Source organism: Podarcis bocagei (assembly GCF_964188305.1).
Source record: "Podarcis bocagei genome assembly, chromosome: 14".
In the NCBI taxonomy this organism is placed as follows: domain Eukaryota; kingdom Metazoa; phylum Chordata; class Lepidosauria; order Squamata; family Lacertidae; genus Podarcis; species Podarcis bocagei.
The window spans coordinates 15,608,946-15,630,708 of record NC_138139.1 but is presented as its reverse complement, the minus strand read 5'-3'; the positions used below and the strand labels follow the sequence as shown (position 1 = coordinate 15,630,708).

At 44.1% G+C, this 21,763-nt stretch overlaps 1 protein-coding gene across 1 annotated transcript; it reads left to right on the top strand.

Moving 5' to 3' along the window:
* Positions 1 to 4,504: 4,504 nt before the first annotated feature.
* On the top strand, positions 4,505 to 11,279 carry LOC308573442 (UPF0235 protein C15orf40 homolog). Its single transcript, XM_081170351.1, has 4 exons — positions 4,505 to 4,652; positions 7,801 to 7,927; positions 9,405 to 9,532; positions 10,799 to 11,279. The coding sequence occupies exons 1-4, from the start codon at positions 4,548 to 4,550 to the stop codon at positions 10,889 to 10,891; spliced, it is 453 nt and encodes a 150-aa protein (XP_081026477.1). The 5' UTR covers positions 4,505 to 4,547; the 3' UTR covers positions 10,892 to 11,279.
* Positions 11,280 to 21,763: the final 10,484 nt, after the last annotated feature.

Genomic DNA, 21,763 nt, shown 5'->3' with positions numbered 1-21,763 from the left:
TTGTGGTAACTAAGCAAGATTGGGCCGGGTTAGGACTTGGATGGGACGTGGGTGGCACTGATCGGCAAATCCACAGAGCCTAGGACTTGCCGCTCAGAAGGTTGGCAGTTCGAATCCCCGCAAAGCTGTCTGCCAGACTTAATTTGCAAGTTTCTAAGTCTGGATAAAGAAAGATCAGGTTTAACAGTGCAGCATGGCGGCGGAGGGGGGGGGATAGGTGTCAACTGCTGTGAGCTCCATTAGCTACTGCACTGATGCCAAGTACAGGATGAGCAAACTAGACTAATAATAATAATAATAAATTTTATTTATATCCCGCCCTCCCCAGCCGAAGCCGGGCTCAGGGCGGCTAACAACAATCAAATAATCAAACAGTAAAATAGTCACACAATCTAAAAATATTTCATTATAAAAATTAATTAAATCAAATTGATGGCAACCAATTAAGCAAAATTCTGTGCAGGTTGCCAGAGGAGGGAGTCAGGCTGCGCCCTGACCAAAGGCCTGGCGGAACAACTCTGTCTTGCAGGCCCTGCGGAAAGATGTCAGGTCCCGCAGGGCCCTAGTCTCTTGTGACAGAGCATTCCACCAGATTGGAGCCGCAGCCGAGAAGGCCCTGGCTCTAGTTGAGGCCAGCCTAACCTCTCTGAGGCCTGGGACCTTGAGGATGTTATTATTTGCAGACCGTAGGTTTCTCTGTGGGGCATACCAGGAGAGGCGGTCCCGTAGGTACGAGGGTCCTAGGCCGTATAGGGCTTTAAAGGTTAAAACCAGCACCTTAAACCTGATCCTGTACTCCACCGGGAGCCAGTGCAGCTGGTATAGTACCGGATGAATGTGATCTCGCAGCGAAGACCCCATAAGGAGTCTCGCCGCGGCATTCTGCACCCGCTGGAGTTTCTGGGTCAGTCTCCAGGGCAGCCCCACGTAGAGCGAGTTACAATAATCCAGTCTGGGGGTGACCGTCGCATGGATCACAGTGGCTAGGTCAGGGCGAGAGAGATAAGGGGCCAACTGCTTAGCTTGGCAGAGATGAAAAAATGCCGCCTTTGTTATAGCTGTAATCTGCGCCTCCATAGAGAGGGAGGTATCGAAGATTACACCCAAACTCTTAACGGACGGTGCTGGCACTAATTGCACCCCCGCAAGAGATGGGAGTTGCCCCCTCAATCCCATATCGTCCCGCCCCAGCCAGAGGACCTCTGTCTTCGAAGGATTTAACTTCAACCGGCTCCCACGTAACCATCCAGCCACAGCTTCCAGACATCTGGTCAGTGTGTCTGGGGCCGAGTCAGGATGGCCATCCATCAACAGATAGAGTTGGGTGTCATCAGCATACTGATGGCAACCAGCCCAAAACTCTGGACAAGCTGGGCGAGGGGGCGCATAAAGATGTTAAAAAGCATCGGGGAGAGAATCGCACCCTGAGGCACTCCACACACCAAGGAGTGGCGCGATGACAATTCCCCCCCAAGCGCCACCCTCTGTCCCCAACCAGAGAGAAACGAGCGCAGCCATTGAAGGACTGTGCCCTGGATCCCCACGTCGGCAAGGCGGTGGTCCAGGAGTTCGTGATCGACCATGTCAAAGGCTGCTGACAGATCTAGATCCAGCTGCCTACGGAGATCATCTGTTAGGGCGACCAGAGCCGTCTCGGTCCCATGACCAGCGCGGAAGCCGGACTGGAATGGATCCAAAGCAGATGTTTCATCCAGAAACCTACCAAGCTGTTCAGCAACTGCTCTCTCAATCACCTTACCCAGGAATGCCTCTTCTTGAAGGAACAGGTGTTTAAGCAGCAAAGGACCAGGGTTTTTTTGGGGGGAGGGGGGGGAGAGACAATAAATCTACAGTGCCGGAGGCATTATAGGAAGACAGTGTTTAGATCACATTCTGGAAGATGGTATGAAACACACTGATATTTGTATAAAGGACTTTTTAAAAATTATCATTTTCATTTTTACAATTAAAACAATAGATAATAATCTAAGTGCCAAATGCACATTTAGTTTTGACCCCCCCCCCACTTTCCATGGTTCACGTCATTCTCTTTTCCACTACATATTCTAATGAATCCCTATCTTCTCATTTCCTCATTTTTATATCTCAGTAATTGCTACTGCTGAATTTACTTTGTTACTGTTAACTTTTTATTTTTTAAAAAATATTTTATTAAGTTTCACAATAAAAGACAAAGAAAATACAAAATCACAAAAAATACAATACAAAAATACAAACATTAAACACATCAAAAGAAAAGGAAAAAAGAGATAAAAACACAAATAATAACAAAAAACAAAAATTCCCTTTTTCTTAATTTCTCATCTTCAATTAGCTTATTTTCCGGACTTCCTCACGTCTCCCGTTCTTGTATCCCTTTTTAAAAATTAATTCAGCAAATTCATATCCTATTAATTTATCTGTTGTTAATCTAATCTTACATTTTACTTTGTTGCTAAAGCCCCTGCGATTCATTTCAATGTCCTTAACATTCAAAAATTTTACAATATTTCTGCAAATAAATTTTAAATTTCTTCCAATCTTCCTCCACCGTCTCCTCTCCCTGGCAGTCATTTCCACCATTTCCATGTAGTCCATTAGTTGCATCTGCCAATCTTCCAAGGTGGGTAGATCTTGTGTCTTCCAATGCTTTGCGATGAGAATTCTTGCTGCTGCTGTAGCATACATAAAAAAAGTTCTATCTTTCTTTAACACCGATTGGTCCACTATGCCCAGGAGGAAGGCCTCTGGTTTATTCGGGAAAGTATATTTAAATACCTTTTTCAGTTCATTATATATCATTTCCCAGAAGGCCTTGATCCTTGGGCACGTCCACCAAAGGTGAAAGAATGTACCTTCAATCTCTTTGCATTTCCAACATTTGTTATCGGGCAAATGATATATTTTTGCAAGCTTGACTGGGGTCATGTACCACCTATACATTTCAGAAATAGACTGGAAAGAGAAGCTGCTGAATTGCAACTCATTACCAAACTTAAAACCATGGAGAGACCTCGTATGAACAAAGACATTGGATTCTTATCTCATTATACATGACTAAGCCATTTTTCACCTTCTCACCCCTTGCCTTTTCCTGTAAGACCTATTGCAGTCGTTAAGAGTCGTCAACAGGCTCATCTCAGCTATCTGCCAATCTCCCATTCCCACCACCCTTCTGAGTAATACCCCTCCCCACCTTCTCACTATATAGAAGGATCTGGCAACTTCTGTTTCAGTGTATCTGAAGAAGTGTGCATGCACACGAAAGCTCATACCAAGAACTAACTTAGTTGGTCTTTAAGGTGCTACTGGAAGGAATTTTTTTATTTTCACCTATACATCATTTTCATTATATTCTCTCTTAAGGCATTACATGCCGTAAATTTAATCCCAGTGGTCCACAACTTCTCCCAGTCAGCAAACATAATGTTATGACCTATGTCTTGTGCCCATTTTATCATTGCCGATTTTACCCTCAGTATTCCATTTCAACAGCAGATTATACATTCTCAAAGGTATCTTTACATTGGGTTCTAACAGTTCTGTTTCCAACTTTGATTTTTCCACCTGGAAACCAATTTTTTTATCCAAGTTATATACCTCTCTTATTTGAAAGTAATGTAGCCAGTCTCGCACCTTCTCCTTAAGCTTGTCATAACTCTGCATGTTACTGTTAACTTTTTAATACGCTTGCAATTCCCCCCCACAAATGATCTACAAAACATTTCCAATCTCTCACACCTTGCCATTTCTACACATTCTATTAGTTTCATCTGCCATTCTTCCTTTGTTGGTATTTATTTATTTATATTTTATTGAGGTATTTTAAATTAAAAGAAATGAAATGTACGGGGGGGGAGGAAAAGTGAGGGGGAGAAAAAAAGAACAACAAAGATGTGTGTGTGTGTGATATATTTCCCCTAAATTGATTTTTGATTTTTGAATTTTATTGTTATTCATATTTTTAAACTGTATTTTATGCTGCTTTTATAATTAATTGTTTTAAATTTGTTGTTAGCCGCCCTGAATCCGGTTTTTGAACCGGGAAGGGTGGGGTATAAATAAAAATATATATTATTATCATCATTATTATTATTATCATTATTATTATATATATGCATACAAAAAAATGCAATATAAGATGCTCTCATACATTTTTATATAAATTGATAAATTGTTATTATTCCTAATACTTATTATTGGTATTGGTACTGTGTCCTCTTTCCACTCCTGGGCATATATCACGTGTAAAGGTCTTTTACCCCGAAGGGTTGGACTAGATGACCCTGAGGACCCTTCCAACTGTACGATTCCATAAGAGGAAGGGGGATGGAAATGCCCATTTCTGCATCAGCACGAAATGCCCTCCTTTTCACGCCTACCAAAGTGTGAACAGTCTCCGTCGTGGTCTCTATCTGGGCAGCTGCAGCACATGGAGAACGCGAAGAAACCCGCCGTTGAAGGGCCTGCATACCACTCTGCACTTTTTTCTTCTTCTTAGCACTACGAGGAGAACGGGCTGCTGTTGCCGGAAGTGATGTGCGGGGATGGCTGGGTTGGCCCTTCTCGCTTCCCGTCGGGGTTCGCGGAACCTTCCCTGGGCTGCTGCGGCCGGTGGGCTGAGGGCGTACGGAGGCGCCATGCCTAAGAAGGTCGGTCGGAGAGCGCGGAGGCTCCGAGCTTCCAGATTAGCCGCCCTGAGGGTCCGATGGTTGAAATGTAAAAGACGTCGTGTCCCTCCAGTGAGCTCCAGGGGGCGCACGCGGGTCTCCCCCTTCCTCAGCCCACGCCTCACAACAACCCTGTGAGGTAGGCTAGGCAGAGAGCGAGGCAGGGATGGTGCAGTGAGCTTCGTGGCCTCCCAGGGCTTAGTGCAACCCTCGCCTTAGATAGGGCTGCCATACGTCCGGGTTTCCCAGGACATGTCCTGCAGTTCGCCTCCGAAAAGGGAGCCTTTAATTATTTTTCGGAAACCGGGCAAATCAACATATATATAAATAATATAGGTACAGTGGTACCTCGGGTTACATACGCTTCAGGTTACATACGCTTCAGGTTACAGACTCCGCTAACCCAGAAATAGTGCTTCAGGTTAAGAACTTTGCTTCAGGATGAGAACAGAAATCATGCTCTGGCGGCATGGCAGCAGCAGGAGGCCCCATTAGCTAAAGTGGTGCTTCAGGTTAAGAACAGTTTCAGGTTAAGTACAGATCTCCGGAACAAATTAAGTACTTAACCCAAGGTACCACTGTAAAGGGACCCCAGTCGGTTGGGTTGCTGCGCTCATCTCGCTTCATTAGCCGAGGGAGCCGGCGTATGGCTTCCAGATCATGTGGCCAGCATGACTAAGCCACTTCTGGCGAACCAGAGCAGCGCACGGAAACGCCATTTACCTTCCCGCCGGAGCGGTACCTATTTATCTACTTGCACTCTGACATGCTTTCGAACTGCTAGGTGGGCAGGAGCAGGGACCGAGCAACGGGAGCTCACCCCGTCACGGGGATTCAAACCGCCGACCTTTCGATCAGCAATTCCTAGGCTCTGTGGTTTAACCCACAGCGCCACCCACATCCCTATAAATAATATATATATTAATAATAATAATAATATATGTACATACACCACCCTAGACCCGGAGATCTCAGGGCAGTTCACAGAACAACAAATGTCCTGGAAAACCTGCAGTGGGTTAAATTGTGCCAAAGCACATAAAAAAGCTCCAAAACTCAAAAATACTTTTTGTGTGTGCATATGTGCATATAATTTTTATTAAATTTTCTGCTTTGCAATTTAGAATATTCATTTAAACAACATTAAAATGTCAATGACTTCCCTTCTTCTCTTTCCATGGTTCATTATTGCATACCATAAATCCCTGCATATTTTACATAAACTAAACCAGTCAGTATTCCATTATTACATCCATCAAAACTTGTTTGCACTGTTGAATTTATCTTAATGCCAACGTTTTCAAGTGTACACAATCCCCCCCCATATATTCAATAAACATTTTTCAATCTTCTTCAAATGTATGTTCTTCTTGTTCTCTTATTCTGTATGTTAGGTCCACAAGCTGCACATATTCCATCAGTTTAAGTTGCCATTCTTCTTTATTTGGGACCTCGCTCATTTTCCATTTTGGGGCCAACAAAACACGGGCCGCAATAGTGGCATACATAAATAACATTTTTTGACACCTCAAAAATTCTTGTAGCTTTTATGGGAAAAAAAAGTTTGACGACTTTGATTCCTCTAAAACACACACACAAACACAACTCAACAACTTGGGGCGGGGGCAAAGCTCAACAATTCTGACCTGATTTTCACTTTTGGAGATATGGCAACCCTATCTTAGAATCACAGAATTATTAGACAGAATAATATAATGGCACCTTAGAGACGAATACGTAAATAATATTGTGGCATGAGCTCATCAGACGCATACAGGCAGGCATGCCTAATTTTGTCTGCCGCTTTTCCATAGTTAAGGCCCTGCTCAAGGCGGCTTACAACATTTGGGGGGGGGATCGCATAACTGCAAACGTAACAAAATAAATAAAACGCGTAAAGCGCACAACCAAATTGAATGATTTCCACATAAATTATAATGAGTTCTTTTTTTATTAAAAAAATCAATAACAGCACCATCACCCCTCCCCCATCCCTTGCAACAGCCTAGAAGTTTTAATCAGTTAGATCAGAGCAGGCTTCCTCAACCTTGACCCTCCAGATGTTTTTGGCCTACAACTCCCATGATCCCTAGCTAGCAGGACCAGTGGTCAGGGATGATGGGAATTGTAGTCTCAAAACATCAGGAAGGTTGAGGAAGCCTGGGTCAGAGGGAAATGAAATGCCAAAAGGGCTAATGCCAAAAGTGGTGGACAGTTCCGTTAGATCCAGAAAACTTAACAGAATTGCAACATTCCAATAAACTTTTTAATGATTTGTCCCTCTACTTTTTGCTTTTCACTTCCCATTGGCTGCAGTTCTTAAAGCTTCCTCCCCCCCCCCCCATCTTTATATACCTGCAAGTGAGGATTATGCTTCATGTGTCTTAATGGAGGGCAACAACTTTGGTGAACTAGGTTCACCAAAGGTGGTGTACTAGGTTCACCAAAGGTGGTGTATCTGAAGAAGTGTGCATGCACACGAAAGCTCATACCAAGAACTAACTTAATTGGTCTTTAAGGTGCTACTGGAAGGAATTTTTTTAAAGTTAACAAAGTTTGTTATTCCACAGGACTCTTGTTAACTTTGCTGTGACTGACTGATGCAGCTACGCCTCTGGAAATGGTTACAAAGGTTCTTGTGGAACATACCAGACAAAACAGACTTATGATAGCAGAAGCCAGTTCTCACAGCCAGTCAGCAACTGAAATTAGGAGATAGTTTGAATTTTTAGGGGGTGGGGATGCTGCCTATTACCTGGGGTTTGTGAACTTCTGGGTAGAGATACATTTGGCAGAGATGAGTCAATGCCTTTGAAACTTTTTGCAAGCCATTCGATTCAGCAGTCTTAATATTGTAGTTTCAGATATGCTTAAGCTGCCTTTCAAGGCAGTCTTTACAAGGCAGCATATGTTATAGCAATGCTTTATTTTTAAAATGACATTATATAATTCAAATCACAATGATACAGCCTGTTTAAATGTTTACTGTGCAATAAAATGCAGTGAAAATTAACAAAACCTATACAATAAAATATTTAAATGAAAAGCAAAGTAAAACATGAGGCTTTTTCAACTTTGCTTCCCCTGCCTGCACTCTCTGGCTCATCATGTTTCTCTGTTCTGTTTTAAGGGAAAAGCACAGAGTAAGGATATAGCAAAGTCTTCGGTTCCTTCAGGCCCTGTGGCAACAGATAAAAGCGGCTCCGTTACCATCTCTGTCCATGCCAAACCTGGCTCCAAACAAAATGCTGTAACAGGTATGTTGGAAGTTGGAGGGGAAATTTTCTTTGTGCAAATCTTGGGTTGGTTCCTGGAAGAGGCAGAAAACTCCTAGAACTTAGATGTGGACTGGATGCAAAAGGCCCTCTGAGCAGCCAGTACTCAGCAACTCATCTGAGGGTCCATTTATTGGAAAAGAAGGAATGGGAGGGTGAACTGCCTTACAGCTGTTACATGTGTTAAGGGGGGTAGAAAAGCACGATAAAAATTCTCATTTCCCCCCATTTTTTTTATATGATAAAGTATGTGAAGCTAATGAAAACAACACATCCATAAAACAGCACTAAAGGTTTGTACATAAACTAGGATAAAACAAAATGAATCAGCGTGGTTTAAAAGCTTGGGGAAATGAAAATGTTTGTGCCTGGTGCCAAATGGGATTAAAGTTGATGCTAGGCTAACCTCTTTGGCAAAGGCATCTCAAAGATGGGGTGCCGTTGCTGAATAGGTTTTCCCCCTAGTAGCCAACACACTTCATATTGTGGGGCACCCTGAGAAAAACCTCTGACGATGCCTTCAGTTTATGGGTAGATACCCCAGATTCAAGCTGTAAAGGACTTCAAAGGTCAAAACTAGTACTTTGAATTGGGTCTGGAAATTGACCAAGTTCCAGTGCAGTGGACAAATCTCCACTATAATATGATCAGTCCCTGTTAGTAATCTAGGAGGTTTGTTCTGAAGTAACTGCAGGTTCCAGATTCTCTTCAGAAGACAGCCCCATGTAGAATGCATTGCAGTAGTCTAACCTTGAAGCTGCCAGAGCATGGATCACTGAAGTCAGCCTATTTCAGCTTAGATAGGGATACAGCACGTGAACCATCCTAAACTGGTAAAACTGGAACGTTCTTCACAGGAAGTGTAATTCGGCCCCAAACAGGGTGAACTCCACTCATCTAGTGTTTTATCTGGGTAAAACTTTAAGCTTATTAGCACTTAACCAGTCTATAAACCGTAGTCAGCGCCAGTTGCTGGGGAACACAAGTAGAGAGAAGAACACTGTTATGTGGGCAGTGGCGTAGCGTGGGTTGTCAGCACCCGGGGCAAGGCAAGTAATTTGCGCCCCCTAACCCGTGGATTTGCGCCCCCTAACCCGTGGATTTGCGCCCCCTAACCCCCAGATGTTGCGCCCGGTGCGGCCGGCCCCCCCTGCACCCCCCACACTACGCCACTGTATGTGGGCTTCCTGGCTGTTTGAACACAGTGAGAACAGGATAGTGTAGCAGATGGGCCTTTGGCCTGATTGAGCAGCCTCATCTTAATATCTCAGTCAACACCAATTTAGCACTTCAACTTGTTGTTTGCAATGTGTGTTCACCCCAGATCACCAGATGACCTCACCCGCGAGTTTCATGTTGATGGTATATGAAAGTTTCCAAAGAAGCGTTTTATGGTTTGAACGTCACAAAAAGCTTAATGAGTATCTGAGTAATAAAAGCCTTAAAATACTCCTTGCAGATGTGACGACAGATGCAGTGGGTGTGGCCATCGCTGCTCCTCCTTCCGAAGGGGAGGCCAATGCAGAGCTATGTCGCTACCTCTCTAAGGTGCTTGAGGTTAAGAAGAGCGAGGTTGTGTTGGAGAAGGTATTCCATTCTCTCTCTTTTTAATATGTTATATGTGGGGCTCTTGAAACTTATTCATGCTGATTAACCGTGGCAGGTCACTTTTGCCAACTTTCATTTTACCAGCATGGGGAACGCTCTTAATCCAACTGATATACGGTAAAAAGTAGGAGGGGACCAATTCCTGCAAAAGGTTGTCTTGAAGAACTAGAAATGGCTGTCTAACCACAGGCCTTGGAAGAGATGTTGATGGACGTAGAAGAGGAGGAGATATGATAACTATCTTCAAATATCTAAAGGGCTGTCGCAGGGGAGATGGAGCAAGCTTGTTTTCTCCTGCTCCGGAGGGCAGAACATGAACCAATGGCTTCAAGTTACAAGAAAGGCAATGTTAGAAACTGATATATGAAAGCTAGGAGCTAAACGGCACCTTAAACCTAAGTTATGGGTGCAACAACGGAATGTCTAGGCATGCTTTTTTTATAAGAATTCAAAGCTGAAAATGAATGAACTGCAGCTGAAATATTATGTTCATTTTTCACATGGTCTAGTCCTTTCCCTGTCCACCCCCCTAATATTCTTAAGAGGGTCTTCAGAGAGTAGCTGGAAGTGGGGAGGCAGAAAAAGGTCCTCCTTTCCTTCCACTCTGCAGTTTTAATCTGAAATCTTAGGCACAATACTGTGCCCAGAGCTCGGAAACCACTCGTGCTAATGAAATTCCGTCCCAAAACATGCCTAGAACAATGGGAGTTTCGAACACTGAAGAAGGGAGATTCCAACTGAACATCGGGAAGAACTCTCTGACAGTAAGAGCTGTTTGACACTGGAATGGACTCCCTCAGAAGGTGGTGGACTCTCCTTCATTGGAGGCCTTTAAACAAAGGTTGGACGACCATCTGTCATGGACCATCTGATATTCCTGCAAAGCAGAGGGTTTGACTAGATGACCCTTTCCAACTCTACAATTCTCTCTGCCATCAGCTCCAGCAAGCATGGCTAATGGTCAGGATTGACCGGGTTTGTAGTCCAATTCTCTGTTCATTATTGTCATTCACATTAATTGATCCTTTAAATATTGTCCATGACTTTTTCAAACTCTTTAAGGAGTCCAGTGAGTGCCTGATACCAGCTGATGCCGTAGCATTGCTGTAGCTAAGCAGGCACAGAAACTTGGTCAGAAACTTGGATTGGAGATGACCAGGAGTCCCATGTAGAAACGTCGTCAAAATATGCAGATGTTAATGTGTGAAATCATCTTAAAGTTATTTGCTTTTTTTATTAAAACAGGGAGGCAAATCTCGAGAAAAAGTAGTGAAGATTTTGGCACCAGTGACTCCCGATGAAGTTTTAGAGAAGCTGAGAAAAGAAGCTGCCAGCTGAGACATTTCCAAAGCAATAAATGAGCAAAGTCGTCTCAGCAGGTCGTTTTGCTGAAGGTGAAGGACAAAGAAGGTTGTACACAGGAGAACACGTTTTAAAAGGCGGCAGAGAAGCTCAACGTGCATCTGTAGACAACCGCAAAGATGAATTTACAAGGTGTGGATACACTAATGTCATAACACAAGGTACAAAACCTAATGTTATTTGAGAGAGCCTCAGGACTCCAAGACTTCATTAATTGGAAAAGATGAAAATTGTGGTATAATCGATATTATTTTATTGCCATAATTTATATACTGCTTAATTGACGCAAACCTCCTAAGTGGTTTACATTGGACAATAGCAACTATTCATTAAAATCACCAATAAAAACAAATGTTAAAAACCAGCTGACGTAACATTGATGAGAATATAAATAGAACCAACAGTTTTTAAAGCAGATACACATAAAAAAATGATATTCAAAATACACGTCTGGGTAGGTAAACTCACCTAAAGTGTGTAGCAGATGCTGAAATCAACACAGCGAAGGCACCTGTCTAACATCAATGGGCAGGGAGTTCCGAAGAGTAGGTGCTACCAAACTCAAGGATCAGTGACTTGGAAATGCAGAACAAGCATAATGTGGCACTTGTAAAAGTGGCAGTTCTGCAAACTGATGTGGGCAAATGAGCACATCGGGCAGTGCTCTCTTTTTTATATATACGTGTGTGTGTGTGTGTGTGTGTGTGTGTGTGTGTGTGTGTGTGTGTGTGCCGGTACTCACCATGAAGTTGTTGAAGTAAGTGCTGGTACCACGTACCCTTAAGTACTCTTAGGTACCTGGGGGGGGGGGAGCACTGCATGTGGGGCAAGGTGATCCTTTTTGATGGGTCACTGCTGGAAGTTCTCCAAATAGCATTTTATATAGTAGCCTGGAAGCAGATTACTGTTTTTGGAAGTGTTAAAATGTTGAACTTAGTTGCCTGTGTGTGCACTCAACCCAAGAACGTCTCTAGAAAATAGGTTATGCAGGTTGCCGTGGTTTAATAATTTGTAAAACCTGTTCAGCCAAAGACTACCACCCTGCTAATATTTGGGAAAAGATTAAGAAATGGGTCCCCAAATGCATGCATGATTCAAAGAAGGTCCTGGGTCTTGTTGCAACCCACCTTGGACCGGGCTGCAGCATGTTAGTGGGTGCCAACCCACCAGCTGAAGACCAGTGGTGTAGACAATACTGAACTGAATGGACTGGTTTCATGTGTTACTCTGTGTTGGGCTGAGAGAAAGAGAGGAACTGGCCCAAGGTCACCCAGTGAACTTCATGGCTGAGTTTGGGATTTGAACCCTGCTTTCGCAGGTCCTAGTCTAACACATCCAAAACATCTGGAGCATTCCAGCTAGGGTGGGGATCATTCACAGGGTCTCTCATCTGAGCCTTGTAAGTGGTGCTGAGCCTTTGCTTCCTGGTTCTAAGATGTTTAGGCAAGTGCGGGGTTTCTTTGATTTTTTTTTCTCCTCCAGAAGCCGAGCAGAAGAACAAAGTTGACATGTTAGAGCCTCACTGAATGTGACTTTGGGAGAGGGTGGGTGTTACTTTTCCAAATAAAGAGGAAATGCATCACCCACAAAAAAAGACATTGATGTGCATCAACGTTTCATATGCTAATTTATTAATAATATTAATAATTGAATTTATATCCAACTCTTCCTTCCAAAGGAGCTGAGAATGGCAGATGCACAATTTAAAAGCCAAGCCATTCTAAAACAGTTAAAACAGTTAAAAAAAAATTATCATTAAAAACATGCAAAAGCAGTTACAGTTTAACATTCTTCTATCCAACTATCTTAGGGCAGAGGCATAACTAGGCTCCTGTGTGTTCTTGGCATGGAGCCATATTGGTGCCCGCCCCCATCTCTTGCACCCTTGGCAGGAAGCTGTATTAGCATCTCTGAATCTAGAGAGACCATGGACCAGAAACTCAAAAAGTCCCACTTGGGCTGCTGCAATGGCTTTGGAACTTCCCATCAGCAACAGGGCAGAAGCTCCAGGCCTGGACCTCATGCTGAAAAAGAAATGCATGACTACACCAAGGGGAACAAGGCCTCTGTCCATTCTACTCGCAGTTCCCTTAGAAATGATTATCTGCCTTCAAGCTCGGTGCATGAACATCATTTGGAAGACCTGTTTTGTTCTCATGTTAGTAAGAATCTCTCTCCCGTAGTGAAATATACACAGAGTCGCAAAGTGATTTCATGCTCTTTATTCAGCTCATAGTGGTGAGGAGGAATGAATGCAAGTCCCCTCAAAGTATCTGCTTTATATACATTATTTACACAATGGGCTGCACATGATTGGTTAATTCTGGAATTCTACTGTAAGCCAATCAGGGTGTGGATTCACTTATATCTGGAGCATGATTGGGTGGTTCCTGCCAACCAATCATACTGCTGCATTGTTCTTGGACCAATCAGACTGCTGCATTCTGAATCCTATTGTTCTAGGACCAATCAGACTGCTGCAGTTTGGATCCTATTGTTCTAGGACCAATCAGACTGCTGCAGTTTGGATCCTATTCAACTCAGTACATAACACGTAGTATATTAGGATACTTGCTGCCATTTGGTATGGGTAAATATGCATTGATACTTCATATCTGCATATGAGGAACCATTTCCAGTCTCCCACCTGTACCTATTACAGTGAAGATGCAACTGTATGAACCTTTTCTCCCCCTGCTGTTCCCCATCCACAAGCCCGGGAGAAACATCTCATAAGAAAATGTGAATTCTGATCTTGCTATGTTCTGCCTTTCCAGCTCTCCTTTGGCATTAATGTTTTCTGACTGCATGTTTCAAAACTGGGTTTTCTGGTTCTTTGCTTTCCCATCATATTGGGTTTCCTGCCTTGTACATACATGGCCAAGGGTGCCTTAGGTACTGAGGCACTCATTTCAAAATACAGTAGGCCTGACACGCTGTCAGCTCGATGATTTGTTTCTGTCAGAGACTCCCACTTAAAGCACTGATTCCATGGTTTGTCAAATAGCAGTGTAAAGCCAACAGGACTTTCTGTGCGGCCATTGAGCTGGAGGATATTCACTCCTTTGACCTGCACTGGAAAAGTAAGGGGCTTTCCTTGAGGAAATGCTGTGAGCAGGTGGGGAGCGCTGCCTGCGATCTTGGAGACAGTGGGAACTGAGATACGGCAGCAACTAGCCTCTCTGGGACTTGAACTGAGAAAAAAGCTGCTTTCAAATCTCTGCCACCAATCAGTGTATTCCAGTCTCAACTAAAATCCAGCTTGATTATCACCTCATTTGTCTCTCTTGGTTTTATTCATTTATGTTCTTTCTCATGTTCTCTGTGTCTCAGTGGCAGCAATAACTCTGATATGAATTACTTATCATTTTTCCACGCTAAGGCTGTCAGAAAGTCTGCTGCAATGCTATGCAAGTTCCCAACTTGTGTTAGATGAGGTTTACTTCCATGAAAGCGTGCATAGGATTGTGCTTTAGCTGATTTAATTGCCTGAGTTTTGATTGTCTGATTTACTTTTCCCCTTGCACTATTTAGGCAGGCTTCCCTTTTAACTTTGTGGTTCACCTTAAATGACTGTGTTCATGTTCTTTTTCTTGCTGAGTGGTGCAGTTAAGTAATTTTAGACTCTGGACTTAATGGTCTTTAGGTGATTAATGCCCATGCCATCACTTATATCAAGATGTAGTTAAACCATCCCTGCTGCCTCCTGCTCATTCTTTTATTTGAGACCCTGGACCAAAGTCCTGTATTGACTGCACCATGTTCCTTCCTACTTAAAAGGATTCACTTATTCCCCCAAATGCTACTCTCTGAATCAGTCTTTCAGCTGCTTTCATTTGCATCCCTCTCCACCTTCCTGCACAAAACCTCCCATTGCACCTTTTCTTTGCTCTCCTTCATCCATCTTAATAAGCCGTTGAAATTGACATCCTTTTCAGTAACCCACAGCTGCTATTTTACTGGGAAGTAGTAAGCTAGGAACTTTGTCTTCATTATGTCACCTTATTCTTATTATTTCCTCTTTGGGTGCCTCTAAAACAGCCTTGACCAGCTGAGCTTCGGTTTATTTCAGCTTCCTCTGTTCCGCATCTTAAAAACTTTTCTTTTCACGAGATTCATTGTTCTGTTTGCATACTTTCACGCTAGCTGTTTGGTCCCTTCTTCAGGAGCACAGTCACTTACAAACCATTTGGGCTCCAAAAGGTTGCAAACTGGTAAGTCCAGAATAACCCTTTTGGCACCGGGAAGCGAGGAAAAACCTGGAGTCATTTAGTTGCAGCTCCCTGTGAAAATGACCCCTTGGCGCCCTAACCCGCGGGGTCACGGTTTTGCCCAAAACCTGACATTGTCCAATTCACTTGAAAATGGTGCCAAACACTGGTAAACGTTTGCCAGTGCAAACCCCACGATTCACGGTATGCCATAAAATGAGCTCTCAGCGCACTAATAAAGGCTTCATTTCAGTTGGCAATGAAGACTAAGATATATGCACCAGGGCCAGGCTTTGGGGCAGAAGTCCAGAATTCAGCTACATAGGCCCTAAATTTAGCAGGAGCAGCTTGCTGAATTTTGAAGTAAGTGGAGAAACATATACAGTGGTCCCTCGAGTTAAAAACTTAATTCGTTCCAGAGGTCCTTTCTTAACCTGAAACTGTTCTTAACCTGAAGCACCACTTTAGCTAATGGGGCCTCCTGCTGCTGCCGCGCCATGGGAGCACAATTTCTGTTCTCATCCTGAAGCAAAGTTCTTAACCCGAGGTACTATTTCTGGGTTAGCAGAGTCTGTAACCTGAAGTGTCTGTAACCCAAGGTACCACTGTATTACCATCTGAGGATTACCCCCTTTGTAAGAACATTAAGTGCAGAGTCTAAAATTGTCTTAACTGCACCACTGGGAGCAAGGAGCTACATCACCCACTGGAAAGCTTTTTTCTGCTGGCTTCCTGCCTTCTGGAGTTTCAGTTAGCCATGCCCACCATTTCTTTTTTTTTTATAAAAAATTTTATTGGTTTTTCACATTTTATAAAGACATAACATACACACAAAAAAGACAAAGACAAAAACATGCATAATTTCAAAAATCTTATTTTCTTAACCTTGTTTCTTGACTTCCCCCCACCCCCCTTCATGCATCCCAATTTCCATAATTATATCAGCAAGTTATTATGTCTGCTCTTTACCATCTTAATATAACACCCTTTAAAGAAAATTAGGTTCTTTCCTAAGTTTGACTCAAATTCCCTTCCATCGATTTCCCAATTTGTATTAGATAAAAATCATATTAACTAAACCCAAAAATCAAGAGTGTTTTTAAAGTTCTGTTTTCCCTCTCCCTCCCATCCCCGGTTTCCGTCCCTTCCCAAATACATGTCCATAATAACAGTTCTTAGCCTGGGTTCCTCACGTCCGAGGCCTTCAAATCTCTTTCAGTCCCTCTCCGCCAGTCTTGTTGGAAGTCCTTTATGTTGGTCATCGAATCTCGAAGGAGTTCTGTCCCAATCAAATCAGGTTTTCTTCCCACAGGAGCACTTAAAAACAAGTGCTGCAAAAGTTCCACAAACTCTTCGTCTTCAAAGTGGGGGCCCCAGTTATATTTCTTCTTTATTTTAAATTCCTGTAATCCAAGTATTCCAGGGGCCTCCTCCTTCATCTTTCGCATCTTTCGCAGATTTGTAATCCATGTGATCCAAAGGTCTTCTTGCTTATACTCCACTGATATAACCTTCTGGTTGGTACTTTCCATGTGTACTTTCTCCTTTCCTTGTTTAGTCTTCCTCAATTCTTGAGATATCTCTTCCAATTCAGCTGCAGGTTCTTTCCCATTCAAGTCCTCAGTACATTCAACAGAGCTGCTTATTCCAGAAGTCAAGGTCGTGAGTTGTTTATTCATAGCCAGACTCTGTTCTTGTAAAATTCCCACAAGATAGAACGTTCTTTCTATTTCAGCTAGTAACTTTCCATCCGCAGCCATTGTAATGTCTCAGAATTCCCCCTAGAGGGAATCTGGTTACTTAGTAATCTTTTTCCAACAGTCCTCAACCTCGTTGGTTTCTTTGTTATCAACAACTTTAATTCAATTGTATCACATTTAATCCAGAGAGATCTTAAGTAGCAAGCTTTTTCACTTTAAGTTGCCCGTTTGACAGCTTTGACAGCTCTCAAACTCCTTTCCTCTTCAACAGGCTCAGAGGCAGGACGCTCCCGGGCCCGGGACGGGGGGGGGGGTTGCACACAACAAGAAAAAAGCTTCTGAAATTCCACTCTTACACTCCAGCTCAAAACTTCTTTTATCAAATCGTGAAAGTTAATGTCTTTTTAACTCACCCCAAAAGGGTAGGCTCTCCAACTTAGTTCTCCTGCTATTGCTTTAAATCTTCTGCAGGAGGGGGGGGTGCGGACTTCCCTTTGACACATCCCCCGGTCGTATCAAATTCAAAAATAAATATTTTAGAGTCCAAATTCCCATCTACTCACGGGTTGCTTCTTTTCCGGTCCGAATTTGAGGAAAAAAGTCAGCGCTCATCAGCCATGGCACACGGCTTCGCTCCGCTGGGATAGCGGTCTACTCCCAGCACCACGCCGCTCTCCGTACCCTTTCCGAAGCCTTTAAAAAGGCTCTTCGTGCGTCGGGGAGGGCGCTTAAGGTGCCCACCGAGTCACCAGGTCCGCAGGCATCTGCGCCTGCGGTTTTTGAGGGTCTCCGCGTCGCCGTCGCAGTAAGACCCGTCCCCAGCGGAGCCGATTCCCTCCGGAGCTCGGAGGGAATCCGCCATTAGCTGTTCGCGCCAACCCGGAAGTGCATGCCCACCATTTCTTTGTAGCCAGAAGAAGTGAGTTTTATGGATTTTTCTTTTATTATTTTCAAAAAAGCAAGCTGAGTTTTTGTATGTCATTTCACACACCGCATTCTGTGCAAGTCACTGCATACACATAGCCCTGCTGTATTTCCATGAAAAGCTTTGTCTCTCCCTGAAACCCAGACTCATCTATCTAATGTAAGTCTGCAAGCATTTGTCTGTTGAAGGGTCTCTTGGCAACCTGCAGATTCAGAAATAGCCCTTCTTGCCACCTGCACCGTCAGCAGAAGGCCGGCTTGCCTTGACTTTTAGAACTGGGCTGGGGTTTTGCAGCTCCCCGCTAGCATTTACCCTTTTGCAAAGTACACATCTCAGGGCTTCTAATGCATCTGGCAGCTCAGAATCCAGAGTACATCGCAGGTCTCGGCTGCTCACCAAATGACATCCTGCTGGAAGCGAAATTGCAATGAAACAACTAGAAGGCGCTTCCCCTTTCCCCCAGAAGAGAATTGTCAAGCAGTCTTTGGCTGCCTTCTCAATCCCTCTCTCTCTCTCTCTCTCTCTCATTATTAACAAAGAAACTGCAAGTCTGTCGCTAATAACCTGGAGCTGTTCCTTTTCGCTCTAGAAACCCATTACTGAGCCAGCTACTGACTGAGAGGCATCGACAGTTGCTTTGCACATGGGGCTTGTTCGGCCAATTTGATTCAGCTAATTTCTGCTTAATAAGGATGCTCCATTTTAGCCTCGTCATCTTGCTTCTCAAATCAGGTTATCACTCCTGCGAGGCCGTTTAAAAGCCAAGGACAACTAAAAGTCAACACCGCACTTGCAGAACACTCTTCTGAAACAGGGAAGGGCCAGCTAATGGGCTACAGTCAACTTCTGGAGTAATGGATTGGGACCACGGTAGCTCAAAGACTGTGGTCTTCCATGTGGTCCTCTCAGCATGCTCCACTCATTATCTGAGGCCCTCCTTAGACAAAGCCAGTATCAACTGGACTTTCTCCTGCTGAGGCGCCCGTCCTGTGGAACCCTCCACCAAGCAAGGTGGACTCCATTGTGTCTTCTCAGGGAAGACACAATGTCAGGGACTCGCTGGACCCTGAGGAGTGGTGGCTGGATACTGATGAATGGGTACCAAGAGAAGCAGGGGTTGGAGGCTGGCTTGGAAGATGGGAGCAGTGAACTGGGGTAGCCTGCAACAGCCAGAAGATGAGAGTCAGAGGCAGGAGAAGTTGCAGGATTGGAGAAGAACAGGGGAGGGAGGAGGGAGAGAGAAGTCGGGCTGGTTAAGAGTCAAGGGGTTTCACACCTCTTCCTTCTCCTCTTGCTCCCACCTCTCCTTCTCTGCTGTCTCCCATGACCCGAAGAGGACTGAAGCAGGAGAAGCAGAAGGCTACACACAGGTGGAGTCTTTGCTTGCCTGCCTGCAGCTTGGTTGTGGGAGATACATAAGCTGTTTCACCAACTGCCTCATTGGGTAGCTGAGAAACGTAGGACTGATGGACATGCTTTCCCCTAATTTGTAAGTGTGCTTTAAAGAGTTAATTCCTCACTCAGGGCATTCCATGCCTGACCTATTTGACACATGCATTTGCACTAAGGCTCCCAGTAGGTTTCCAAGCACAATTCAAAGTGTTGGTGCTGACCTTTAAAGCCTTAAATGGCCTCGACCCAGTATACCTGAAGGAGCATCTCCACCCCCATCATTCAGCCCAGACACTGAGGTCCAGCTTCAAGGGCCTTCTGGTGGATCCCTTCCCTGCAAGAAGTGCAGTTGCAGGGAACCAGGCAGAAGGCCTTCTCGGTAGTGGCGCCCACCCTGTGGAATGCCCTCCCACCAGATGTCAAGGAAATAAACAACTATCTGACTTTAAGAGGATTGCTGAAGGAAACCCTGTTTAGGGAAGTTGTTAATGTTTGATGTTTTATTGTGTGTTTTAATATCCTGTTGGAAGCCGCCCAGGGTGGCAGGGGAGGCCCGACCAGATGGGCAGGGTATATGTAATAAATTATTATTATTATTATTATTATTATTATTATTATTATTATTATTATTATTATTATTAGGCTCATGAAATAACTTTTATGCTGGCGTAGGTAATGTTTGTTTTAATGACTCCTGGATTTGTCAATTTGTGTTTTATTGGCTAGTGTGCGGTTCCTTTCTTTCATGTTGTTCTATTATTTAATAAGAACTTAGGAAGCTGACTTATACCTAACCAGACCCTTGGTTCATCCAACTCATCCAGTGTAGACTCTACTGAGTCTACACTGACTGGCAGCAGCTCTCCAAGGTCTCAGGCAGGGTTCTATCCTAGCCCTACCTGTAGATACTGGGGCTGGAACCTGAGACTTTCGTCATGCAAAACAAGTGCTCTACCACAGAGCTGTCTTCAGTTTTCTCGGAGAATAAGTTGGAGTCAAACATGCAAAAAATGAAAGCAACAGTACACCAGAAAATCAAGAACTGCAAGAATGATTCCACTGTGACAGCAAATTTAATAGTAGGAGCTGCTGGGACCACTACACCACAGGGAGCCAGTGTGGTGTAGTGGTTAAGAGCTGTGGACTCATAATCTGGTGAACTGGGTTCAATTCCCCGCTCCTCCACATGCAGCTGCTGGGTGACCTTGGGCTAGTCACACTTCTCTGAAGTCTCTCAGCCCCACTCACCTCACAGAGTGTTTGTTGTGGGGGAGGAAGGGAAAGGAGATTGTTAGCCGCTTTGAGACTCCTTTGGGTAGTGATAAAGCGGGATATCAAATCCAAACACTTATAGTATACCAGAAACCCAGCAGCATTCCAATAGTATGAAGGTAACAACATTACATCTCCCTTCAAGGCCATTCAAAGAGTTTCACCTTGGTTCCAGATCTTCCAGATCTAGGAGTCTTGGTTGACCACAAACTTGACATGAGCCAACAGTGTGATGCGGCAGCTAAAAAAGCCAATGCAATTCTGGGCTGCATCAATAGGAGTATAGCATCTAGATCAAGGGAAGTAATAGTGCCACTGTATTCTGCTCTGGTCAGACCTCACCTGGAGTACTGTGTCCAGTTCTGGGCACCACAGTTCAAGAAGGACACTGACAAACTGGAACGTGTCCAGAGGAGGGCAACCAAAATGGTCAAAGGCCTGGAAACGATGCCTTATGAGGAACGGCTAAGGGAGCTGGGCATGTTTAGCCTGGAGAAGAGGAGGTTAAGGGGTGATATGATAGCCATGTTCAAATATAGAAAAGGATGTCACATAGAGGAGGGAGAAAGGTTGTTTTCTGCTGCTCCAGAGAAGCGGACACAGAGCAATGGATCCAAACTACAAGAAAGAAGATTCCACCTAAACATTAGGAAGAACTTCCTGACAGTAAGAGCTGTTCGACAGTGGAATTTGCTGCCAAGGAGTGTGGTGGAGTCTCCTTCTTTGGAGGTCTTTAAGCAGAGGCTTGACAACCATATGTCAGGAGTACTCTGATGGTGTTTCCTGCTTGGCAGGGGGTTGGACTCGATGGCCCTTGTGGTCTCTTCCAACTCTATGATTCTATGATTCTAGAATCAAGCCATTGCAGCCATTTCTGCAACAAATCAAGTTAGCCTGAACAGATGTTTCCTCAGAGGACCACTGTCCCTTTGGGCAGCAGTCTATGATGCTATTCTCAGTCTCTTTCTTACAACACCTTCTTAATAAGACAGGGATGGGGACCCTCTGGTGCTCCAGATGTTGTCAGACTCCTACTCCGATCAGCCCCAGTCAATAGGACCAACAGTGGGGGAAGGTGAGAGTCATAGGCCAACAACATATGGAGGGCCACAGGTTCCCCAACCCTGTTGTAAAGCTTCAAAAACAAGGAGTCAAGCTGTTGGAAATTCTCCCGTGATGGTACTCTTCCTTTCCCCCTGCTTCGATTTTGTATGTAACATCTCAGCTCTTTCTCTGCGCTTGAGCTCCAGGTCTGTAAATCTCTATACTGCTAAAACGGCACCCAACTTAGCATTGAGCCTGCTCATCTGAGAGGTGGTCCATTTGTGCGTGAGAAAAGCAACAATCT